We start from the raw sequence: 27,296 nt of genomic DNA, 5'->3' as shown, positions 1-27,296 counted from the left end.
AATGTTTTCTCGAGCTTGGGGAAATACTTCGGTGGAAAAACGATGGAACGGTGCTTGAAAGTTTACTGGCTAGGTAGTTAACCTGAGATGGAATCCTCGGTAGTGAACTCCGGGGAAAGTTTGCGGCCGCCCTAATGACCATCGGCAATACAATTACAATCGGAATCTATCCAACGTGAACTACTTCCTACTTCTAAGAGCGCTTGGAGCAAATTGAATCTCACAATTTACACGTTAAAACGTGTTGATTGTAACGATACCTGGTGAACTTTATCGTACACTTTTGTGAGAACCAGACGGTTGTGCATTTGTTATTAATTTTTTTTTCATTTGAACGGGAATCGTTTTATTTTCTGTAAAGAATTCAAATATGGGACAAAAATTTAAAGAAAAACGTGCCACAAGTGAACTTAAATGTTTCTCGAAAGAAAGTACAAACCCCGTTCGTTATGGGCAACATTCGATTTTGGCAACATTCGTTTTTAGCAACATCCGATTTTGGCACATGTGTAAAAATCGAACAGGTTTAAGGGTTTAACCTTATAGTTTTCGCTATAACAGGACCAATATAAATTAGACAAACTCCATAAATACGTTTTTACGTTCTTGAATATCTACTGATAAAATACAACAACAATAACAAAAAAATTCAAAAAAAAATTATACAGCACTCAAAAATAGCGAAAAACATAAAAATTTCAAAAAACTCAAATACAAATACAAACAAAAGAATAAAAATGATATAAACTCTTTAAAAAAGATAAAATATGACAAAAAAATGAAATTTGATAAAAATATTAAATATTTTTAACATAATAAATAGAAACTCCAAATGTGTCGAATAACAAAAAAATTCTAAAAACTATCAAAAAATGATGAAAAATTAAGTTAATAATTATAATTATAACGATGGTAAATTTTTATTAACAAGTAAGAAAATTTGATGAAAAAACCGTTTAATTTTGGCACGGTTCGATTTTGGCAACGCAAAATTCGATTCTGTGTGTTTTCGGATTTTTGTTTTATTTTTTCCAGCAACCATAATGGTTGATGCATGATGATTGCATTATCGATATATGATCTGGTAAAATTAATAGCAAAAACACCAACGTTTTAACCATATTTTGAGCATCTTTTCTACTGCCAGCCAAGATTTTAGGTAAAATGTGTAAATGCGGCTCGTCAAATCTGATGGTCAATAATTATGGAATTGAGGAAAAATAGGCCTGATAAAAAATGTTCAAATACTTCCATCGTGAATTCATCAACATGGCGTCATTTTGTGCCCTTCGATTTTGACGTTAGTCAATTTAATGCTTGATAGCTTTTTTATGGTCTGATAAATGGCTAATTAGTTTTATAATTATAATTAGTTTCATAATAATATGGGTATGAAAGTCAAATGACTTAAAATCTCATGAAACCCCAACAATATTGGTATTGGGTGAAATGGCTAAAGGGGTAGAAGTCGAATTCCGCTACCAGACGCCATCTTGAAATCCAAGATGGCGGCTTTCAAATGCTGTTAATCACTGAAAATCACAAGAAATCCCAACCATATGGGTATCAGGCGAAATGGTCAACTAGAAGAAGTCGAATTTCGCTATCGGACGCCGTCTTGAAATCCAAGATGGCGGCTTCTACTAAACTTAAAAATTATTTTGATCACTGAAAATCGCATGAAACCCCACATTATGGGTATTGAGTGAAAGGATTAATCTAGAAGAATTCAGATTTTGCCATCTGACGCCAGTATCTATTCAATATGGTGGCATTTTTCGGCCAAATTCGACTTCTTCTAGATATTCTTTCTACCCAATACTCATTTATTGGGGTTTCTCGCTGAAAAAAATTCTATGACTCCTCGAATTCTTAAAGACTTTCACAACATTATAATATCCAACTGTTTTCCCAGTTTTTCAAAACGTCAATAAGTCATGTCAAAACATGTTGAAAATATTAATTTTTTTTAAAAAGCTTTTTTGAGCTTTTATATCTATATATATATATATATATATAAAAATGAATGTTTGTCTGTCTGTCTGTTCCCTATAGACTCGGAAACTACTGAACCGATCATCGTAAAACTTGGCATCTGAGGGTTTTTGGGGCCGGGGATGGTTTCTATAATAGTTACAAACCTCTCCGACTTAAGGAAAGGGGGGCTCCCATACAAAGTTTGTAGTTTTTCGAAACAAATTAAAGTCATGACATCCATTTTTTCGAGATTTTTTCTTCCTTTGGGCGGTTTGTTTTTCGTCTCCATGGTCGAGGCGTCGCGAGCCAACGTCGCAAAAGGATAGTAACCATGGCATAGCATACTGATCAGTGGGAATATTTTGGCGCGTATTTCTCAACCAAGCATATTTTCAATGCACGTGGTGGCGATATGAAGCCTCGATGTGATTTTTTTCTACTTGATTCCTAGCTTATTTGTACAGCACATGGTTATGATGAATGACGCCTAGATGTGACCCAGATTGACATTCATTTTTAGAGATTTTCTCTTCTCTGAGGGGTTTGTTTTTCGTCTCTATGGTTAAGCAAACATACTGTTCATTGATTGCTGGAAAAATTTAACAATCAGGCGCTTGTTTCTCAACCGAATACCTACCTATATTTCTTATGCACGTGGGGGCGATATGCAACTTAGATATGTTTTTTCTTGCTAAATTGTACACAGCACGTGAAAATAAATGACGGCTAGATATGACACGGATTGGTATTTTATCAATCGAATCAAAACCAATTTAAAGATTTGCAAAAATAGTTCGTGTTAATGTAGCATTTGTTGTCTAAAAAATATAAATTTAGTTCTGATGCTAATGAAATAATGGTATGACACTTTGCGGACAGTAAAAAAAAATACAGAAGAATTTACATACAATTTTTTAACCCACTTTGCCTACAATGTTATTTTTGAATCATATTGATAACAGAAATATGAATAAGATGTTTTCTACAAAGATAGATCGGAAACATTTTGTTGTACATGAACAAGTTTTATCAAGCGCCATTTAAATTTAAAGAAGATTAAAAAATCCGATCCGACACATGAACTGATCAAAGGCGGCATCCATAAATTACGTAACGCAAAAATTGCACTTTTTTGACCCCCTCCCCCCCGTATGTCACAAATCGTAACGCTTCGACGTACCCCCCAATGAAAATTACGTAACGCTGATAATTACCCCCCCCCCCCCCCCTCCTCCAATTTTCTCATGTTTTGAAGTACTGATTGTCGAAGGTCAAAAAAAGGTTTTAACCTAAATTTTGTTAACGTTCTTTAAAACGGAATTAATATCGATCAGAATCGCTTCTTAGTACTCATTGATGATAATTCTCTGATAAAATAACTTGAACGTCTTATTACGAGTTGCTCTGTGCTTGTAAACTGATGATTTACCTTGTTTACTTTATTTAGTTCAAAAAGCATAACTTGTTACACAAAATATACTCCACTTATAATATTCGTCGGAATAATCAAAATTGCATTTTTTAAATCAGTTTAGAAAAAAATATTAGGTTCTTGGGGATAAATGTACCCTATATTCGGTTTTCCAACGGTTATGTCACGGATATTCAATACACATTTTAAGGAATCTATCTCAGAATCTTTAAAAAGTAAAGTTTACAATCCAGTTTAATCATATTGAAGCTTACAAATTTTAAGCTGATTTTGGTTTGCATATCATTCTGCTAAAATTGCATGACATCAAAATAGCTGCAATGAAATTGAAATTTTTAAGACAAAAATCGTTACGTAACGATGGGCATACCTCCCCCCCTCCCCTATGTCACAATTCGTAACGATCGAGCTTACTCCCTCCCCCCCCCCCCCTAGGAGCGTTACGTAATTTATGGATGCTCCCAAAAGCCTTTTCTTTAAATTGGATAAGATGAACTGACGAGTGCATAAGTGAAAGGTATCAGTGAAATAAACTGATATTTATTGACCAAAAGTGAGGGAATTCATTTTCCCAAAAAATTTTTATTCAAAGAATACTAGAGCATGTTCAAACGTTCAACTTTTCTCTGTTACAAAAAAAATAATTTTTTTTGTTTTCTTCTAAAAATTGTTACTTCGGCCCAAATATACAACTGAAACGAATTTAGAAATGAAAATGGAAACTTTTTATTTCAAAAAATTCTGAAAACACGTCGTACTTTTTGCTTACATATTAATTCAAGTACGTACTTAGCATGACAAATGTTTTTGTGTTACATGGCTGCATAAAAGAGACTTTTGATCCGCTTCTTTTTTGAAAAGTGAGAGTTTAGAACTGATATTCAACTGAAAGCAAATTTTTTTTGAGAAATTTTTAGTATACCCTTGAAATGTTGAAAAAATATTCCCTCCTGTCAACTTACACGGCGGGAAAAGGGTAGACGTCGAACTTTAAAGAAATTCATCTTCAAAATGATTCAATATGTTGGAAAGATCAGAAAGGGTATTCTGAATGTTGAAACGAAAACGGATATTAAAATTTTTTAAATGTCTTTGTAATGAAGGTCATTTGCTTTGAATAGCATGCGTTAAAAGTGGAATAACAAACATAAATTTATACTGCAGGAATACTGTAGATATATCAATGAAACTTGGTAAAACAAACAAACAAAAGTACGTATTTAATCCATTCTAAAGCCATTACTCTGACGCATCTGAAAATAAACTTTGCATTTACACTTGCCCCAATATACCGGATAAATGTTAACTTAGAAATTGTTTTTGCCAACATTTTTGAATATTTGACTTTCAAAAAGAAATTAAAAAACGCTGAGAATTAATTCAGTGATGCAACTGATATTTTTTCAAATATTTGTATTTTTTGGTTTAATAAATTTATTAGAAAAACAGAAATTTGCACTGTATAAAATTGATAATTTTCATACCATGATAAGTGCTGTTTGGGAAAACTTCAAGCTGAAATATCTTAGTCCACGAGTTTGGCATATGGCGAAACATTTTTAACATACTTTTGGCGCAAAAAAGATAGATATTCAAACTGCTTCGAAGGGCGAGGATGATGAAAAAAGCTGTTTGAAAATGGTTATTAAAAATCCTTTTCATCGTTTTTTTTTATTTTGATAGCTTTTCTCCATAAAGTACAATGCGAATCTTTTTCTTTAAATAAGAAATTTATGTAAACTCGAGCCGGGTAAATCAGCCTACCTTCTTCAAGCAGTGGGGGACAAAATTGGAAAAGATGGGGGAGCTCCCATGTATCTTTAAGATAAAGAGCTTTTCAAGAAGGGACCATATTTTATAAGAGAGTTTTTTTGCGTACGGATATTTGGCATAATTCAAAAAAAGATGTTACAAATGTTTTTATGGAAGTTCGTAACTTCACACTTTGAGAAAAAAAGGTATCCATAAATTTTCACATTATTTAAGTCATTATGAAGCTTTTAAAAAAAAGTGTAAATTTCAGATCTTGAAAAACAACTTTAGAGATCAAGTTTCAGTAAATAATATATGCTATCTTTGAATTGCAATTCGGAACTTCAACTGCAGCTCTCATTTTTTTTTTTTTTTTTTCTTTTATCTGGGATTTTAAACTTGTTTGCTTATTCATCCCGTAAATTAGAACGTTTCACGTTGTTGGCAAGCAGATTTCTCTATGTTTTGTATGCACGTTTGTTTTTGGATTTTTTTTCCTCGTTTTTTTTTTTTCTCTGTTTTTTTTTTGTTTTTTTTTCTTGTATTTTTTCTGTTTTTTTTATTTTTATTTATTTTTTTTTTGTTTTTTTTTTGTTTTTTTTTTTTTTTTGTTTTTTTTTTTTTTTGGTTTTTTTTTTTTGGTTTTTTTTTTTGGTTTTTTTGGTTTTTTTGGTTTTTTTGGTTTTTTTGGTTTTTTTGGTTTTTTTTTTTTTTTTTTTTTTTTTTTTTTTTTTTTTTTTTTTTTTTTTTTTTTTTGTGAAAAGGGAAAAGATAGTAAGTAGTTAAAGAGAAGATCTTGTGCTTTTTCAAGATTTATGTAGAAAGGAAAGGGAAAGATAGTAATTAACAAACATTTAATGATGAATCATATTTCGAAGAGGAGTTTGGATTTGGTGAGGAAAGTTATAAGTTTTTTCTCTTCGTAAGGACAGTTGGAGAGGATTTGGCGTAAGCTTGCGGATAGGTCACAGGATTGTCTTAGAGGGAGGTATTGGAGGCAGGAGGTGAGGATGTGTTTGACGGTTATTGGGGAATGACAGGATATACAGAGGGGGGGTTCATCTTTGGCGATTATGTGGGCGTGTGTAAGTCGGGTGTGCCCAATACGTAGCCTGGTGAGGGCTCGCCTCTCAGGTTGACTAGGTCTATCGGACCATTTTTCGGTGGTATTTTTAACTTCACGCATTTTGGCGTGTAAATGGTTAGACCATTTTATATTCCAGGCATTTCTTATTGTCTTGTGAATGAATCGAGTGGCGTCAGATTGCGGGATTTCAATTGAGGGAGGGGAAAGCTCTGTACCGATGGATGCCAGTCGGTCGGCCACCTCATTGCCCTGAATACCGGTGTGACCCGGCACCCAGCAGAGTACGATGTTTTTCCGGGGAGCTGTCTCTGAGATGGTGTGGACCCATGGGTGTAGTACGTTGCCGGCAGCCAACGCCGTCAGAACACTGGCCGAGTCTGAAAAGATAACGGCACCTGGATCTGACATTTGTATTGCTTCTAGTATGGCGTAGGCTTCGGCGCTGTAAACAGAGCAGGATTTAGGGAGAGGCAAGCTTCGGTCGGAGATACCATTGTGTATGCCGCATCCGACATTACCATTGTTGGTCTTGGAACCGTCGGTGTAAATGTGGGGCAGTCCAAGGTACTTTTCATCGACCAGTTGTCGGAAGAAGGGCAAGACGATCGCTGGGGGGCTCCCAGCTTTGATTTTATGTTTCAGGGACAGATCTATGTTAGGTGTGGGTTCGTTCCAAAACTTGATTTTCAGCCCATCTCTTGAACAGATTGGTGGGAGGGTAATTCCGGTAATTTCCACTAATAGTGAGTTGGTTCTTTGGACCAACGGGGAGTCTGAGGGGCATTGATAGGAAAGAGAACGAATAGCTTTGGAGGAAAGGTGTTTAGCGACAAGAAATTTGAAAGGAAGTTGCCCACTTTCGGCCATTAGAGAGTAAATAGGGCTGGTACAGAATGCGGCACTAATTGTCCGGATGCAATTATTGTAGAGCGGTTCCAGTCTTTTGATAACTTCGTCAAGTGCGAGGCTGGTAAAACCGAGACCGTAAAGGATAGAGGGAATAAGCCAGCCGTGGAGAAATCGAAAAAGCGAATCTCGATGGGCAAAACTGGTTTTGTTGGTGAGAATTCGGAGAATATTGAGCTTGTTAATAGCATTCTTTCTTATTTGATTTATGTGGCACTTAAAGTTTAGGCGGTCGTCGACCCACACTCCTAATATCCGGGCAGAATGCACTAGTGGGATGATTTGGTTAAGCATTGATATTGGGGGTATTTTTTTTGAGTTTTCTTCTATTAGGGCCGAAATGAAGAAGGGAAGACTTGGAGGGAGAAAACTGAAACCCAACGGTAGGGGCCCATTCAGCAACCAAATTGACCGCCGATTGCAGTCTTCTTCGAGCCATTCTAGCAAAAGGAGAAGTGGAGATTAGGAGTATGTCGTCAGCGTACACTAGTGTTTCGATGTTGTTAGGGATTGTGTGGAAGAGTGTGTTTATCGCAATTAGAAATAGAGTGGGGGCAATAACAGAGCCTTGAGGCACTCCTCCAAGAATAGGTTTAACGGATGAGCGAGCTCCGTTGATGAGCACTTGAATGAATCGGTTAGTGAGGAAGTCTTTGATGTATTGGAGCATCCTCCCGCCAAGGTCCCATTTGACCAGTTGGGTAATTATTGCCGGTCTGTCAACCCTGTCGAACGCTTTCGACAGGTCGAGCGAGAGGCATTCGACGTGTTGGTGTTGTTTTAAGGAGGTTGAAAGGGTGGATTCTAGTTCTACGAAATAGTCGTCGGTGGACCTCCCGGTCCGAAAAGCGAACTGTCGAGAATCTAGAAGCTTTCGTTTTTCTAGGATGGCTTGTAAACGACGGTTCACCATCCTTTCTAGGATTTTCCCGGAGCAATCAAGAAGGGTAATTGGACGATAATTGTCGATCAGGTGTAGGTTTTGCTTTGGTTTGGGAATAGGTATGACTAGTCCAGTCTTCCAGCTGTCGGGAAGTTTCCCTGCCGACCAGATAAGGTTAAGGATGTTGAGGAAACACTTTTTGCCGAGGAGAGATAGATTTTTTAATAGGGGATATCCTATTTCGTCTGGGCCGGCGGATAGGCCCTTCACTTTTCGAAGGGAAGACTCCAGTTCATCGATGGTGAAAGGGCTATTGTAGTCGGAGTTTATATGACTGGGTGTGGAGGGAATATCGGGTAGAGGAGAGTTGGATGAAGTTGAGACTGAGGAAAAGAGGTCACAGAAGGAGTTGGCTAGAGTAGAAGGATCATTTGTGTATTTGTTGTTAAGCAAGATGTGGTAGGGGTTTTTACGGGAGTCCCCGTTGAGGGTCTTGATTTTTGCCCAAAGTACATTGGAGGGGGTATTTGGATGTACTTCTTCGGTAAATTTCTGCCAGCTTGCGATTTTAGCGTCCTTCACTGCTCGTTTTGAACAAGACCGAGCAATTTTGTAGTCGGCGAGAGCAGTTTCTTTTCGAGGGTCATCGTTGGGGATACGTTTAAGAGCGCGTAGTCTTTTTCGCCGTAATTTGATGGCATCTCTAACCTCGGGGGTCCACCAGGGAACGGCGGTTTTCCCGGGCATACCACTAGTGCGGGGGATGTATTTTTCGGCAGATTTTAGTATAATTGTGGAGAACGTTTGAACGCAAGTAGGGGTATGAGCTGATAGTAGGCTGTCAACATCAAGTTGATAACCAAGCCAGTCGGCATTGTCGTACTTCCATCGAGGCCTGGTAGTGTTTTGCGGGGTAGGATGTTGGATTTTGATCAGGATAGGAAAATGGTCGCTGCCATGGCAGTCGTCGAGGACATTCCAGCAAAATTTTGGACCAAGCTCCCATGAGACCATTGTGAGGTCCAGAGCAGACATGTTACCTGTGGAAGGGTCTAGGCGGGTGGGTTGAGAGTTGTTCAAGATGGTTAGGTTATGGGCTATGGCCAGATTTTCTAAATAAGATCCTTTTCTGGATGTGTGTGAACTACCCCAAGACAGAGAGTGGGCATTTGGGTCAGACATGATAATAAATGGTGTTGGAATTTGTGGGAGTAAATCGTCGATCTTTTCAGTGAAATCTGAGTAGGTAGTTTGAGGTGGGATGTAGAGAGAGACAGCAGTAATGTTGAACGGGTAGTGCAGCTTGGCAACGATAACATTCAATGTAGAGTTAATATTGATCAGATCGTAGGGGATTCCATTTTTAATTGCAAGGCCAGCGCCTTGTCGGGAGCTTGGGTTGCTGGAGACGTGCAATTGATAACCCTTGATGAGATTTTGGGGTACTGAGGAGTTGCAGAGAATGTCCTGAATGGACAAAACTTGTGGGGAGAATCTATTCATAAGTAATTTGATGTCTGGGAGTCGGCATGTTAATCCTCGTGTGTTCCATTGAACGGCAAAGTTCAATGATTTTTTGGGGGCAGGAGATTTTTTGGGGTTCTTACTGGTGGATGTTATATTGCAGTTGTTTGTGAACATTTGGGAGATTGAATTGGGGGTAGAATAAGCCATTTTTGAAAATAAAGGGGTTTGGTTTTCGGAAGTAAGAATTTCTCAAAGTCGAGTTAAGATGACTTACCAATTGAGTTGGATGGGGGACTTGAGGGGTTACCTGGTATGGATGGCTTCTTCTTCTTCGTTGTTGTTGTTACCTGGCTGGGTGGGCTTTCGATAGAACTGTTTTGCCTATTTCGTTTCGGGGTGGACGTGTTGCTTGGTGTACGGATGACCGTCGTGTGACGATCGGAGCCGCCGTCACGGTCGGAGTCGCAGCTGGAGTCGTCGGAATCCTCTTGAGTGGTTGTGGAACCACCGACAAGAGTAGATTCGTTGAGATTGTCCTTGATTTTGGCCAGTTGTTCCAGAAGTTGAGAAACTTGGGCTTCTAGTTGACGGATCCGCTCGTCTTTAAGGGTTTCGGCTTGAGCACGTTCAGTGGCTTCCTTTTGACGCTGTAGTCGGCTTTTGTACACCTTGACGGCCTCGCCTTGGGAAATTCCCAAATCGACCTTAAGGCGGACAATGGCTTGTTCCTCCTTAAAGATGGGACAGTTCCGGTTTATGGATGAGTGGGTTCCTTGGCAGTTGACACAGTGCGGTTCATTGGGACATTCCTTGTGAACTTCGGAGTCACCACAGTCGATGCAGATGGGGGAATTTTTGCAACGCAGCTTCGAGTGACCATATGTGCCGCAGTTGTAGCACAAGAGTGGGCGGGGATAGTATGGCCGAGTTGCGATGCGGATAAATCCGAAGAAGATGTGAGGAGGAGGAGTGGTGCCCTTAACGGTGAGTACCATGGAGTTGGTCGGAACTGTTTTTTCGCCGGATTTTCTTAGAAAACGATACACTTTCGTAACGCCCTGATCGGCAAGGAAACTTTGCAGATCGTCGTTACTTAGTCCCGCAGCGTCTTCACATGACACCACGCACTGGCATAGATTAAGGGTCGGGTGGTGCTCGATGGTGATCGGAGTGCCGTCTATCAGTCGGTCCAGTTTGAGCAGCTTGTTGACTTGAGCGGAGTTCCTGACTTTAAGGAGATAACTCTCCCCTCGGTCAGTAGGATTCCCTCCGTCAATTTTACCGACGTATTTTTCGACTGACGCCGATATGATGAAGGGGTTTTTGGGAAGTTTTTGGTGGCCGGAGGGTTTCATTCGGAGAAATTGGATATCGCCAAACTCCCCGAACGGGTCCATCCATGAAGGAACAGTTCTCATGTTTCGATTTCCTGGCGGGTTAAGTGCCCCGCCCCACACTGGGGGAGTTTCCCCCATCTCAAAGGGAAAAAAAAAACACTGGTTACGATGTTTCGCCGGATAACTCAACACTGGCACTGGAAACTCAAAAGAAAATGATGTCCGTGATTGAGAATACACGAGAACGCGAAAGAGAAAAAACTACACTGTACACAGAGCAAGTGGAAAAAGCGTCCGATCGGTAACGCGGTCGAAAGCGAACTCCTGCAGCTCTCATTTCAAAGTTTGTAGCATTTTATTTGAGCACCACTGACCTCGAGTTCGATAGCAAAAGCTTCAACCTCCAACGAACGAGCGGAGAAACTCGAGAGACGAGAAAAAACCTCGAGTGTCGATCGATGATACACTCGATCGTCAGCTGCAAACAGTACGAGGTTAAAATTTATAAAAGGGCAGCAATTTCTTCGCGCGAGGATCATTCAGTCTCTGGGCCTTCTCCCGATCGGTCGAAAGTACGACCAAGTGATGTGCTGTGCAATGTTGCGACGTGCCGTGCGGTTTCCTGCCTTGCTGTATCGTGCTGTGGTGGCCGTGCCGTGTTTTGCTGTTGATAGCAGCGGTTTGTTCTGGCAGCAGTCTAATGCTGAGGCGATGATCGTGCCCCGGGAGAAGAGCCGCGAGAGCGATCGGGGTGTCGAGGCCGTTCCACCCGTAATAGTTTTGACCGCTTCACGCGGAAAAGGCAATTTTCATTGCCACTATACGATTAACGGAAAGAGTTTTAAAAAAGAAATTTGATCGCTCTCGCCAGATGGAATTTGGGACCGAAAAGAGGCCGCGTAAGTCCAATCAATAATCATTTGCTGATTTGTGATGCTAATTGTTCCGCCCTGGTTTTCAACAGAACACCAGCGGCCTCTATTTTGGATTGCTCTTTTGGAGCATGCTTTTACGAATCCGGATCAGCCGATGGAAGCCGCTCCTGCCGGACCTGAAGCTGATTCGTGAGCGCTCACGTAGTGTTTTTTTTTGTTATCTTTTGGCCAATCAAAACATTGTAATATTCTTCAATATAAGTTTTGTAAATTAAAGAGTGTTTTGGTAGATCGAAGCTAGTGTCCTCACAACATGCTACGGACCACGACTTCCCGCTAGCCGCCGGGCAAATTTAAACGAAATGTTGGCAAATTTCTTGTGAAATTTGGCGCTTAAGCCTGCATTTTTTTGGGACCTTTCGGTCAATAAGTTCTAAATCTTTTTTGGATTTTTTTGCAACATGAAAACGTTACATTGGCGCCCAACGTGGGGCTTTCTTAGTTAATAAACAATATTGTTTGACTAAATTGAGTATATTTTTGTTTAAATGTTCATCTAGTGATCTGTGACTTTATCTGTGAACCGATTTTGTAATTGGAACTTTTTTCATCTTGAAGCAAGACAAGTTTGATTCTAATTGCAGTTTTTGTTCTAGTGTTTTGTTTCAATTGTGTGACGTAGTGTTTTAAATTAAGTGATCTGCGAAAATTCGCAAGTAAATTTTGCAATTCGAGTTTTTGAGGAAAAAGCCTTTGCTGAATAGCGGAGCACCACAGTTAATTTAAGTAAAGTCTTTTCTAGTATGAGGAGCAAAATTAGTTTTTCGGTATGAAGATCAAATCAATTGATGCACGATGAAGAGTTTCATCATAATTGGTTCGCCTTCGAACGTCTCTGATCATGTTTTGGAGCATTTTTTTTTTTGCATTTTAAGTCTCTCAATGGAGCACCTATTTTCTTTAATTTCAAGCTAAGTTAAGTAAACTTACAAAAAAAAAAAAATAAATTTAAGTTTTCTGGCCAACAAATTTATTTTTTTTGTCGGGAAAGACGGTAGTGTAGCATTTTATTTGAGCACCACTGACCTCGAGTTCGATAGCAAAAGCTTCAACCTCCAACGAAAGAGCGGAGAAACTCGAGAGACGAGAAAAAACCTCGAGTGTCGATCGATGATACACTCGATCGTCAGCTGCAAACAGTACGAGGTTAAAATTTATAAAAGGGCAGCAATTTCTTCGCGCGAGGATCATTCAGTCTCTGGGCCTTCTCCCGATCGGTCGAAAGTACGACCAAGTGCTGTGCTGTGCAATGTTGCGACGTGCCGTGCGGTTTCCTGCCTTGCTGTATCGTGCTGTGGTGGCCGTGCCGTGTTTTGCTGTTGATAGCAGCGGTTTGTTCTGGCAGCAGTCTAATGCTGAGGCGATGATCGTGCCCCGGGAGAAGAGCCGCGAGAGCGATCGGGGTGTCGAGGCCGTTCCACCCGTAATAGTTTTGACCGCTTCACGCGGAAAAGGCAATTTTCATTGCCACTATACGATTAACGGAAAGAGTTTTAAAAAAGAAATTTGATCGCTCTCGCCAGATGGAATTTGGGACCGAAAAGAGGCCGCGTAAGTCCAATCAATAATCATTTGCTGATTTGTGATGCTAATTGTTCCGCCCTGGTTTTCAACAGAACACCAGCGGCCTCTATTTTGGATTGCTCTTTTGGAGCATGCTTTTACGAATCCGGATCAGCCGACGGAAGCCGCTCCTGCCGGACCTGAAGCTGATTCGTGAGCGCTCACGTAGTGTTTTTTTTTGTTATCTTTTGGCCAATCAAAACATTGTAATATTCTTCAATATAAGTTTTGTAAATTAAAGAGTGTTTTGGTAGATCGAAGCTAGTGTCCTCACAACATGCTACGGACCACGACTTCCCGCTAGCCGCCGGGCAAATTTAAACGAAATGTTGGCAAATTTCTTGTGAAATTTGGCGCTTAAGCCTGCATTTTTTTGGGACCTTTCGGTCAATAAGTTCTAAATCTTTTTTGGATTTTTTTGCAACATGAAAACGTTACAAGTTGTTGGATCTGAACTATGATGATTTGACTTAAAAAGTGCTAACAAAAGCTAAATTTGAATGAATTTTTACAAATTACATTTATTTTTGGAATGTGTAGCAAAGCACACCGGGTCAGCTAGTTTTCTAATAGAAAAAAGGTTCATTTCTTTTTTTTTCACCAAACGGTTCAAGATGTTCACACAATGATATTTCCAGCAATCCGATAATCTGATCTGGAAGTTGAAGATTTTCCAAGCACTATAATCAGTCCTCACAGAGCTGTGACTTCCGGGAACGCCTTTTCAAAAACAACCGGTCTCATTCCAGCTTTGGTGAAACCCGTGCTGTTACGATTCCAGTTGTAGCTCTGAATTGGATGGCTGCCTTGCTCCCGGTGTCTGTCTCTCTCCCTGACTTTGAAAGGAAGAAGCAAGCGACCATGAATTAAGCTGTGATTGTTTCATCATTTCAATCCGTTTCATTCCGTTGCTCCGAGCCCAAAGGACCAGCCATGACGTTTCAGCCCAGCGTTAGCAAACTAATCCCAAGCCTAAGACATGGAAAATTCTTCCAGAGTTTATATCCAGTCAGCTGGCAAACGTAGAGCTGGTACCTGCCAAACGATGGAAGTACGAGAAATGAGGCCTTTCTAGTCGAGAGTGAGAAATATGAAAATTGAAGATAAACACAGGCATTACATTGACTCACAATTGCTACCCGGAGTAGCAGGATGAAGGCGTTCTCGTATATACGGTGGAGCCCTTTTCTTGTTGATCTATAGGATTATGGGGTTTAAGCTTTACTCAGACTATCCCCAGCAGAGTATCCCGGCGCCCGTTGGAAAAGTTGATTTTACTTCGATTTTGTTTGCTGTATGAATATTGTTTCGGAAAATGTTCCCGACCAACTCGCCCGATTACGAGCTGCTTTATCGAAAAAATCGAAGATAATGATTGGAATCCGGCACAGTTCTTGTGAACACTTTTGTTTAAGTAAACGTATAATCTCTCAATCGAATCGGATTGGCTGGATTATCCTGGAAGTTCAGAAAGAACGATGGATTTTTATTCGTCATACGTGCCCTGAAGGTAAGGTGAGTTTTGCTCAGGTTAATCATTGCATAGTCTAATGAAATACAGACCACCGTTCGTTTTTGACAACATTCGATTTTGGCAACATTCGATTTTGGCAACATCCGATTTCGGCACATGTGCTAAAATCGAACGGTTTTTAGAAACAACATTATCTTATGGTTTATGTCACAACAGGATCAATTTAATTTAGACAAACACCATTAATACATTTTTATGTTCTGAAATGGTGATAAAATGCAATGATAAAAACAATTTTTTTTAAAAATTTTATAAAGTACTCAAAAATGGCAAAAAGATGAAAAATTCAAAAAATTGAAAAACAAATTCAAACAAAAGAATGAAAATGACAAAAAACAACTAAAAAATGATGAAGAATGACAAAAACAGCAAATATGACAAATGAAAACAAACATTATAAACTGAACAAGAAAAGTGCAAAATGCATAAAAAACATGATGAAACAAAATTAAAAATGACTACAAATGGTTGGAAATTGCTAAAAATAACTTTTTTGATAATAATAATAGTTATATTGTAAAAAGAACTGAAAAAATAGTTGAGAATAAAAACCGTTCGATTTTGGCAACATTCGATTTTGGCAACATTCGATTTTGGCAACACAAAATGTATTGGCGTGTTGCCAAAATCGAACGGGTCTGTATGGTTTTAACTGCAAGTTCTGAATTTAAAACATTACCAAACAAATTCAAACAATTTGTGGTTTTCATCGATTCATTATAATTGGTTCGGAAGTTGAAAAGAGGTCTACAAAAACATGAAAATAGCTTCCCTCTATTTTCCACTGTTAGAGTATCATAAAAATCATTTGATTTCACTAGAAACATATTTGTTGAATGGGTTCTGATCTTTTAGTCAAAGTTGGTTTATTGCACATGAACGTGTAATGTGATAACATTTCTATTGTTACATTTAGTGGTTGCGTTTTGGGCCTGACCCCTGAAATCGGTTGCTCCAGTCTCAAAACTCCCATGTACAAATTTTCATCTTGATCTAATGATTAAAAACGTCAATATTACAACAGTGAAAAGATCATATCGACGACCCCTTTTGCCGACCCCTAACCCAAAATTTAATACCTAAATTATTGCAAGAAAAAAACTTTTTTTTCGACCAAAATTAATTTAACATGTTTCTGTCACTTTTGTTGGCCCAACAGCTTGTTAAATTTCCCCGTCATTAAAAGGTAATGAATCTAAAATGCGATTTTTTTTACATCGTAGACAAGAAGTCAAAAGAGAACACTCTGCGATTCAATTTCTTCTTCAACAAAGCAAAATATGCGATCATCAAAAGTTTGGTTGAAATAAAAAATGAACTAAGTCAAAGCTCCGAATGGGATTTGATCTCCAGCTCTCTGAGCTTCCTTTTCGTAACTTTACCTGAATTCCACATCCTCGATTTCAAAAATTCAAAAGAAGGATGCAAGTGAACCGGTTGGACTACAAATTAAGCCCCTCCAATTCATCGCAATTCACTTTAATGCTTTCATTGCCTAAATTGTGAGAACCTCATCAACATTTTAGGTCCTAATATTCAGGATCTTCTTGGCGACATATTTTCGCACCCTTATAAGAAGTTGCAAAAATCCCTACATATATTGCGCAATTCTCTGTGCCGAAAATTTGTTGAAAAGTGTAATGTACCAAAGATGATACGATTGGAAAAGCACTACTGGAATAAAGACTCGAGCTCCCAAGCAAAATGTTGCATTATCACTGTATTCAAGCGAAACAAGAAAAACATTCTATGGGGTTTTCATCCTATTGGATAATTCATACAAAAAAAAATGAGAATCGAACTCACTGCAACGTCCCATCTCGGCTTTCAAATTACTATTATTATTAAATCAACAGATCATATATTGATAAAATGATATTTAAAAATTAAGAGACTAACTACAAATACAAATCTACACTGAACTTAGAACACTAAGAATTCATTCTTTGGAATACAACCATCGAAACGTCAAAATCAAATGCTCTGAGAAGCGATTGAAAGTCTTAATGACGCCAATTATCGCAGAGTTGGCCCCATAATTGTTCAGTCTAAGAGGAACGTAGAGCTGAAGATCCCGATTCCCCAAACCTCGAGGTCGGACGCTAAGTGGAAGAACTTCTAATAGTGCGGGAGATTCTTGATGAAAGTAGATCAGCGACGGTAGACGCACGAGTGGCGGTCCTGTGGGCTTGCAGCGTGTCGATGTTGATCAGGCGGCAGCGGCTGGGAAGTCGAAAAGAGGCTTGCCAGTTTAAATGTCGAAGGGCATAAGGCTTCTGGAGGCCTTGTCAACGATATAGTTGGTATGAGTCTTAAAGTCCAACCGCACGTCAAGAATCACACCAAGATCATTCACGTGTTGAGCTTGAGAGATTGCATCGTTTCCAAGGAAATAAACGGCTGTGAACGGACGTCGTTTACCGGAAAATGATATTACCGCGCATTTACTACGATTTAAAGGTAGGCGATTGGCATCACACCAGGAGGCAAAGAGGTTAAAGTTGTTCTGCAGGAAGTTCACATCCTCTGGGCTGTAGGATGCCGCTTAAATGAAAGACGCTTCAGTTTGGTTTTGCTTCTTTATTATTAAACGTCTCGGGTTAATATCACATAATTAGAATAGTTGAAAACCGTAGCCTCCTGATTTAACTAAACAAGCTGGGCTCCTACAGTTCGGCCATCCTGACAGATTCATCGTCCTCGATGTATTATAAAATGTATAAAATATATATTATAGCGAATTTCAATTCCAATTTCGAACACATTTTTTCTAGAAAACTAACGCTCAAATGTTTATATTAACCCTGTGATCTTAGAATCGCTTTTTACTGCTATTATTCATATTTTTCAAAGAATCTTCCAGACCCTGCTTATTTTGCGGTGATCATCTTTGAATTCTGCCTCCAGCTCCTCAGACCGTCGACCAGGAGAGAAAAAGGACTCCGCGATCTGTGGCTCCAGCACCACCTGTCATCTGGACAGCGTCAGTGCCTGGAACAGCTACTCATTTAGCTCTTACCACAGCATCCGGATCGTTCTGCGACGTAGTTCCACCTCCTCGTGGTGCAGAGTGGAAACGTGTCTGCAAGTCCGGCGTATTGCAGATGTACGGCCAAGAGAACTACACCAAACTCACTAGAGGCCGTCGACGGGTCTGCCAAACCCGCACGGAAGAAGTGATGCACCCGGGTACTTTGGTACCAGTACTTGGGTGTGTTCGTGATGGTCCAACACGCTTTCGGGGGGTCATGACCCTGATATGCGGATGCGACCGGAGGGAGAGCGATCGCCAACTTGTTCTGCGCTTCGGTGGGTAATGACCCGACTCGCAAAATGAGTAGATGCGCAAAGTGGTGGCCAATGGTGGGCCTATCACTTAGGGACGTGTTTACACGTCAGTGACCGACAGGCACATTTTGCCGGAGGTGTCAGGGTTCGACACGCGTTTCGGGAATTGATGCGCCCGAACCACGAGTGAGACCTGATGAGGGCGTTCTATAGCTCGATCTGCGCTTCGGGTGGTCAAGCGCCCGACTTGAAGATCGGGAAGTTGCGCTGAGTGGTGACTTAAGTCAACACTATTTGTGAGTTCGGAGGAGTCTGAGTCCTACACGTGGCTTAGGGGGCTTACCCCTCCTACCCGCGTGTTTACAAAGTTAGTAGTTGCGCTGTGTGGGGACCTCATTCACACGATGAGATGTCGGATCCTAACTCGTCAGAGGAGGGATTGAGCATCGAGTTGTGTTAGAATGAGGTATTGCTGGTAGAGGATTCGGAAACGAGTATTGCCTTGGAGCGCACTAGCGCGAAATGACCTCCCACTATTGAAGTAAAGTGTGTCAAACAGTTCGAGGTGGGAACAAAGGTCAGTGGCCCCAGGTGGACTTTATGGCGTAGGGGGTACAGTGTTCCTTAGCATTGTATCATGAGTCGTCCAATTGCACCCATGGACCCAGAGTAGCAAACTGGGGGGACGCGGTGGCTCGCCGTGCCTTGGAATGCAATCCGTAAATTGGATTTACCACCTGGGTTATCAACTAATAAAAAATAAAACAGCATCCGGATCGTTTCTGTCCGCCTTGCCGTACGAGATCTTCTAGAATAGCTAGAATAACTTCCGTATTAAACTCTTCCAATGAAATCCTTCCATCGTCCGGAAAAGGGAAATCGATCTTCCGGCATCTTCGGTTCCAGCACCGCCTGTCGTCCGACAGCGCCAGTGCCTGGAAAAGCTGCTCCTTCAGCATTCTCCGACAGATCCGGAACGCTTCGTATTTTCTCAGCTTCACGGGAGATCCATGGAAAAATGTTTTTTCGGGAATTCGGGGTTTTCCAGACCGGGTTCTTCTTGCTTCAATCCCACTTCTGAAAACTGTAGGATGCCGCTTAAATGAAAGACGCTTCAGTTTGGTTTTGCTTCTTCATTATTAAACATCTCGAGTTAATATCAAATAATTAGATTAGTTGAAAACCGTAGCCTCCTGATTTAACTAAACAAGCTGGGCTCCTACAGGGCTATGATAGAGTAGAACAGTTTCAAGTCGTCGGCATACGCTTATTTTGGTCCATCGAGAAGTTGCAGCACGTCATTGAAGTAGATCAGGAATACTAATGGCCCTAGATGACTTCCCTGAGGCACGCCTGATGAAGCTGAGAACTGCCTTGAAAAACAGTTCCCCGTACGAACTGTCAATTTACGTCCAGTTAAGTAACTGTGGAACCATCCAAGAAGAGATCCATAAAATCCTAAACGTGCGAGCTTTCCGATGGCAAAATCATGGTTCGCCTTGTCGAACGCGGCAGACAGATTGGTATAGATAGCATCTGTTTGGGATTTCTTTGCAAAACTTTATGCACAAACGAGTAAAAGGTCAGTAAGTTAGTTGTAGTTGAGCGTTGAGGCATGAATCCATGCTGGTCGTTTAGTTATGCTTGCAGAAAATGGGATCTTAAACTACCAATTCGAAAAGTTTTGCTATAGCACACAAAGCTGAAATTCCTCGGTAATTATTGACATCTTTCCTATCTCCTTTTTATGAACCGGGAACATGTAGCCTTCTTTCCACAGTGAGGGAAAGGTGGCCTGATCAAGCGAAGCTTGGAAGATGAGCCTGACAGGAGACAGCAAAAAAGCATAAAACGCTTCAGGAAGATAGCTGGTATCCCATCCGGCCCGTAGAGAAGGAGTTTATGAGCTTAGTGGCTGTTTTAGAGATGGTTGTATCCTCGACTGTAATACCGTTTAAAGAAAATCCCAGTGGTGAAACACTCCTGATAGCACAATCAAGTCGATCGTTAGTTATTGAAGATGTATCAAAAATGCTCGAGAATTTATTGGCAAAGAGATCGCAGATTCCGGAGTCAGAGTTCGCCATGATGCCATGTGATGTGTTCCTGATTCATTCCGCTGATTCTTGACGTGGTTCCAGAAGTATTTTGGGCTAGTTTTTAGGTTTCGCTGAATTCGACTAAGATGGTTTTGATATGTACAACGTTGACTGGCTATAAAAAAGCCGGAGATGAGTTGGCGATTTTCTTCCTTGATATGCGCAGATTTGTGCTTGTTGTAATTGCTTGTGCTTGTTGCCTTTTTGTCGCTTTCAGTTGTCGTAAAGCCCATGGAGTCCGAGGATTAGCATTTTCGGTGCGTTTCGGCACATGACGGTTGATTACGTAGTTTAGGATGTGCGAGAAAGTTTCGGCTGCAGCATTAGGGTTTGCTAGTTCGAGCTCGGATTCTCAGTCTATGATGGCGTACGCGAGAAATGATATCGAAATCGGCGTTCTTGTAGTCCAAGTAGAAGGTTGTGAGGTTATCAGCGGGGGTACACAATCTAGAGATATCTAATGTAACCAGTAAAGCTAGATTAGCTAGTAAAGCAGATAGTTGGTAAACGGAACGCGTCATTGGCGAAGCAAAGATCAAGCTTCCGGCCGTTCTCGTTTATTTACAACACTGTTGATCTGACGTAAAGTTGCTGTACCCAAGAGTCAAGAATAATGTTCGAAGAAGCCAAAAAACTAGAGTGTTCTGGATCTGTGGCGAGTGGCCAGTCCATAGTCTTTCTGCTACCTTTGATTATCAACAAAACGCACTGCATTGGCCGCTTGCCGTTTGGCAGGTAGGGGGAAGTGTTCCTAAATGCGCATGTTGGGTAATATGCGCATACAGCCGATTGACGATATGGCTAAAGATTCATCATATCTAATCAGTGCAGTTTGAGGGTAATACGCTTTTAACACATGGCATGAAAAAATAAAATTGTTATATAAAGTCGAAAAAATTTAAAAATTCAAACAAGATTTTTGCCAGTTTTATTATAATATATTGAACTTTAATTATCGTGCGTACTGATTCTGTGAAGAAAAATTTTAATGGTTTTTCTTTCTCATTCATCTGGAAATCGGAAATTTAACAAATTGAAGCTTTTGGCAAAGTTGTAAATGATAAGATATTGGAATAAGAGACAGGTTCTGAATGCCCATATCAAGGCAGGTTAAATGCCTATATCAAGAAAAATAGATTAGTCTTATAAATTTTTACTTCCTATCATTTAAACATTAAATCTACGCTCAAATCACGATCTTGCATCGAAAAAAGAAGAACTTCATAATGATCCGATAAAAATACGATATGAACAAAATATTACCATGAAATAGGGCCATATGGCATACTTAACTATGTTTCATGCAAAAGAACTAGTGATGTAAAAATTTTCACCAAAATTTCAGCCTTGACTTATGCTTAACATCCGTTCCTACCATTTTCAATTAAATAAAATCAAAATATTGCAAGTGTAAATGAAATATGGCTGAAAACACAAATATGCGCATTTAACCCGCCAGTTTCGGAAATCGGCTATTTTGACTTCTTTTATTATAAAATTATTTTCACAAAAACTGTAAGAGATTTTAACAGAAAAATTGCTCTAACGTATGTAAAACAGATGTCCGCTCATGTGCATATAGTTTTCAGACTCCTATCTATTGGAATATGGGAGAAAATGAGTGCTTTCCTTAATATGCGCATATAGCCCGCCTCTCCCCTATTTTTCTTCATCCTTTCTTGTCTTTGAAGAGAAAGGGATGAGAATGGGAGAGGAATGGGTGGGAGGGAATGGGAAACTAGAAACTTTTTTTTTATTGCGGGCCGGTATACATAGGGAAGTGTTCCTAAATGCGCATGTTGGGTAATATGCGCATACAGCCGATTGACGATATGGCTAGAGATTCATCATATCTAATCAGTGCAGTTTGAGGGTAACACGCTTTTAACACATGGCATGAAAAAATTAAATTGTTATATAAAGCCAAAAAAATTTAAAAATTCAAACAAGATTTTTGTAAGTTTTGTTATAATATATTGAACTTTAATTATTGTGCGTACAGATTCTGTGAACAACAATTTAAGTGGTTTTTCTTTCTTATTCATCTGGAAATAGGAAATTCAACAAATTGAAGCTTTTGGCAAAGTTGTAAATGAAAAGATATTGGAATAAGAGACAGGTTCTGAATGCCCATATCAAGGCAGGTTAAATGGTTATCAAGGAAAATATATTAGTCTTATAAATTTTTACTTCCTATCATTTAAACATTAAATCTACGCTCAAATCACGATCTTACAGCGAAAAAAGAAGAACTTCCTACTGATCCGATAAAAATACAATATGAACAAAATATTACCCTGAAATATGGCCATATGGCATACTTAACTATGTTTCATGCAAAAGAACTAGTGATGTAAAAAATTTCATCAAAATTTCAGCCTTGACGTATGCTTAACATCCGTTTCTACCATTTTCATTTAAATAATTTCAAAATATTGCAAGTGGTAATGAAATATAGCTAAAAACATAAATATGCGCATTTAGCCCACCAGTTTCGGAAATCGGCTATTTTGACTTTTTTTATTATAAAATTATTTTCACAAAAACTGTAAGAGATTTTAACAGAAAAATTGGTCTTACGTATAGAAAACACATGTTCGCTCATGTGCATATAGTTTTCAGACTCCTATCTATTGGAATATGGGAGAAAATGAGTGCTTTCCTTAATATGCGCATATAGCCCGCCTCTCCCCTACATAAGTACAGCACATTGGCTGGTGGTTTTTTGCCGTCTCGGATTGAAACAAAGAATGTTGATTTTTCTAATGTTGGTTTAGATACACGCTCGCAACATCATACTACAATATTCTTGCTGGCTTATTGTTTCCATCCTGTTTTGTCTTTTGATAGGAGATGGGATATGTTTTATTTGGTTTCTTAGAGGTTGCGCTGGGAGGACAATGCCAGTTATTAGAAAGCTTGTTAATGCTGGTCCGGCATAGAATCTTATACCGATAATTCCACCTTTGAGGAAGTTCATTATTGGAATAGAGTCTGATTTGTGGGAGCAGGCAAATTTATCAATTAACCCGTCTCGATATATTTTTCTGGTGCTTTATTTGACTGCGAATGATTTGATTCGCCGGATATTGAAATAAACAGGTTATTCGAAATTGAATAATTTAACGGTGTATAAAACGCAGTTTTTTGCCAAAATTTAGAGGCCGAAAATGCTATAAAACTGACCTTAATTTGAAGCACTTCAAATAGGATGGTTTTTGTTTCTCACTCAAATGAACTTAAGAAATTAAACATATTTCAGCTTTTGTGGAGGTTTAATAATGATTTTATAGCGGAATAATAGAGTGTTTTTGTATGCCCCCATCATGTTTGTAAAATGCCTCCATCCTAAAAAAACAGGTTAAATATAATAAATAAATTATTTTTATCATTGAACCTTCAAATCTACGCTCTGAGGAACATCTAAAGAGAGAATTGAAGATCTTAAAACAGATTTGATAAAGTTTTTCTCATGGATGAACTGCCTCCATAGTATGGCAACCCTAACTTTTGTTTTATTCTATAAAATTATAATATACATAGATTTTTATAAAACTTCAGCTTTGTCGTACGGAAATTATTACTTTCTAGCAGTTTCAATGAAATTATACGGAAAAATTGCCAAAAAACAGAAATTTTGTTCAAAACATAAATAGGCGCATTTAGCCCGCACGGTTTGAAGTTCGGCATTTTAGACAACACTTATAATAAATTCATTTTCTTGGAAACAGAAGAAAATTTTAACATAAAAATTACTCCAATGTATAGAAAACAGATGCCTGCACACGTGTATATACTTTTTGTACACATATTCGATGTGATATTTGATTAAATCAGTGCTCTGCTTAATAGGCGCATATAGCCCGCTCCTCCCCTACTCTGTTTAAATTTCAGAGTTGTTAATAATCACGGTATCAAGACCAACAATAAATTTTTGCACATTATCATCAATAACTCAGTCTATAGTTTGAATTTTTGAAAACTGTTTTCTACGTTTAAAAGCCTATAAATTGAGTATCTAATGGACAAAACTTGGTATGAATTTGAATTTTTTTTTCTGTTTGTAAAAAAGTAATATCAAAATCTGAGAATATCTACTGTTTTCAAGGCTTCCAAACAAACAGCTCTCCTGATGAAACCAAAAAACATTTAGAAGCAAACGGGTTGTGGAATGTGAAAGAAATACTTTATTTCAAATTCAAATGTTATCAATTGCTTTTTTAAATTCACTACAGCTACTACTGGTCAGCGTTTTACAGTACTTGAATGTTTGAGGCGCTGTCAGCGAATTAGACGATTTTTTATTTCTTATCATAGATTAGGATTTGATATCAAAGCAGTTATAAGTGTTTCACAGCCTAACCAGATGTCAATTTAATAACAAAACAAATCAATCCACCAGATTATTCCTTCTTTGGAACGCTCTGCTCCCGTCACCAGTGAAACGTTTTCATAACGAAATCGCAATAATAAATATTTTCCCCATTCTTGTCAGATCAATTCGCCTTCCAATCCAATACCTGGCTGAAATCGAAAAAAAGAAATGGTGCCGTCAATAAACCGAAAACATGATGCTCTGGCACTGTGGGGCTGCTCAGCTCATTCATATGGCGACGAGGACAACAACGGTGGGAAAAAGTTATTGCGTGCCAACGGATTTTTGTTCCCATCCAGCAGATTTACTTTCGTGCGCGGGTCTCCAAGAGAGCTGATCCTTGCCGGATATTCAGGGAGCAACAGCATACTTCGAACAAAATGACTAACAGTAAACGAAGATTAATGCTCTTTCGGTTGCCATCGCGTTTTTTTTATGCCAACTCGGGGGTGGTAAATGTTTGATTCATGATACCGCCGGCTATCGAATTCGATTTCAATGGAATCAGTGTGCCCTGTTAATCGAAGGATTGCCAATCCCTTCATTTTATAGGGGTGTACTTTTGAATTTAGTTTAAACGAAAAATCATAAAATTGAAATGTTTCATTATATTGAACTAAAATATTGAACAAAAATCTAATTTATTGCTTTTTTTTTTGACGATTTTTGTTACACTGTGCGTCAGTTTTACTTACCTTAGCGGATCCTTGATGTGAATGTACCGATCCAGCGAGATGGCACACAGATTCAGAATGGAAGCGGTTGAACACATGACGTCGAATGCCACCCAAGTGTCGCAGAACTGGGCCCCGAATATCCAGTATCCTGGAGAAAAGGAAATAAAATAGCACACGAATACGATATTGTTAATCAATTGAATTTTTATACATATTTGTATGTGCGTGAATTGGAGCAACAGGTGCAAGAATTGTGCTGATTTCAATCAGAATGATTTGTCGAGACTGTCGAGCAAGATGTGATTTTATAACAAGGTTTCAAACGTTGTTATTATTGCCGTTTCGAGTGTACTCAAAAACTAGGAATCTGGAGTTAATTGAAAATATTTAAAAACGTTAAACTGTTTATTTTATGTAACAAGCAACGTTCGACATAATAATTCTTTTCAGCAAATTTACACTAAATCTGCTGAAGTTTTTTAAAACGATATTATTCTCAGTTTAATTTTGTTCGGGCTAGCAAGTTAAATAGTGTTGCAAACCATTCATTCTTCTCAAACAAAACTTGTAGTAGCATGTGAGATTTTCAATTCCACGCGTTTTGCTTTTGTGCAGGGTTGCAAAAATTCTTTTTTTTTCGGAAATTCAGGAAGTTGTGAAGATAAAATTCAGGATATATTGTAGCCGCCACTGACCGATCCCTTACTGGCGTACGACTTAAGCGCCACTCCGTTAGGAGATCGTACGCCACGGTTTAATATGCCCGGTGAGACTCCGCTGAGGGCGAGTCCATAAATTGTCCTTAAAAGTGATTAAGGATCGGATCAGATAGGGCTCTCCAAATAGCTAACCCAAAATGCGACGAAACTAACACATGACGAAATTGCTACCAACCAACATAAAATCCTTAGAACAACTCAGTTATAGATCGCCCATTCCTGGCAATCTCATCACTGAGCTGACGACCTCCCGAATACCAAATGCAAACGACAGCTTAATTGCCCATGAACCCCCCAGGTCCTACCCCGGACTACCCCAGTTCGGTCAAAACTTTCAATTAAGTAAGAAAGAAATCAAATGACAATTACAATTTTAATTATTTATTTCCTAAATCCTAACATTTAAAGCATTCAAATTCTACCTATCCTATCATGCGTGCGACTCGTTAACGCCTAAATGTATTCCCCCCAAATCGTGCGTGTTTTATGCGACAAGCTTTAGAGCAACATAGCTTGTCGCACCCGGGCTTTTATGCTGCACCAGCGGGGTTTCCCTAAACGGTGGTACGGGAAATTCGACCTCTCGACTGGATTATGTTCGTGACGGGGCTATGTTAACCGTCCGCAAGCATATTTCGGTGGGAAAATTCACGTTTTCGTCATTCGATGACGACCCCTTCGATGCTATAATAGCTTTCCCAACGGGATGGACTCACCAGATCCTGTGCCCCTGTTACCTGGCGGCGATGGAGAGAGCTGTTGGCGGGCGGTGACGACTCCTAATGCTGAGGAGTCATCTCTCGGATGCTGGCTGACGACTCAGATGCTCGAAGAAGGTGTCGATGGGGCGGCGAATGATGTTCGCACAAGCACGTGCTTTGGCTGACGTGCTCGGTGGTTTGACCTGCGGTCAAAGGTCGTCGACCGACGCTGTGCTGCCTTACCTTGACCTTGAGCAGCACTTGGGTTGGCGATTGGTTGGCCGTGACAATGGTTGGCCCACACGGCCACGCGGAGTTCCCGACACTCCCCCGAGACGCGATGTAGACGGAGCGCCTCGCTTCCGACGGGTCTGAACGTCGGGTGTTCCTGGTGTGGCGGGAAAATTAAGCAGCGGAGTGCTGCGTGATCCCTGGATTGATCCGCTTCTGGTGGGAAAAATGTGCTGTGCCTTCTTCGGCACAAAGAAATTAAAACAACGCACGATTTATTCTCACACGCACAATTTACCTGCAGTTTTTATGATGCAACGAATCACACGCTCT

General features: G+C 39.6%; 1 protein-coding gene across 5 annotated transcripts in view; it reads right to left on the bottom strand.

The window, feature by feature from the left end:
* LOC129740259 (dopamine receptor 1) overlaps window positions 1-27,296 on the bottom strand; it is a 708,993-nt gene that overhangs the window by 123,229 nt on the left and 558,468 nt on the right. For all 5 annotated transcript variants that reach the window (XM_055731865.1, XM_055731866.1, XM_055731867.1 and 2 more), the window contains one exon: window positions 25,331-25,460. In XM_055731865.1, the coding sequence (XP_055587840.1) occupies window positions 25,331-25,460 (130 nt within the window). The remainder of the gene's footprint in view (window positions 1-25,330; window positions 25,461-27,296) is intronic.

This window comes from Uranotaenia lowii, chromosome 1 (genome assembly GCF_029784155.1).
Source record: "Uranotaenia lowii strain MFRU-FL chromosome 1, ASM2978415v1, whole genome shotgun sequence".
NCBI lineage: Eukaryota > Metazoa > Arthropoda > Insecta > Diptera > Culicidae > Uranotaenia > Uranotaenia lowii.
The sequence above is the reverse complement of the archived record's forward strand: the minus strand, read 5'-3'. Positions and strand labels throughout refer to the sequence as shown.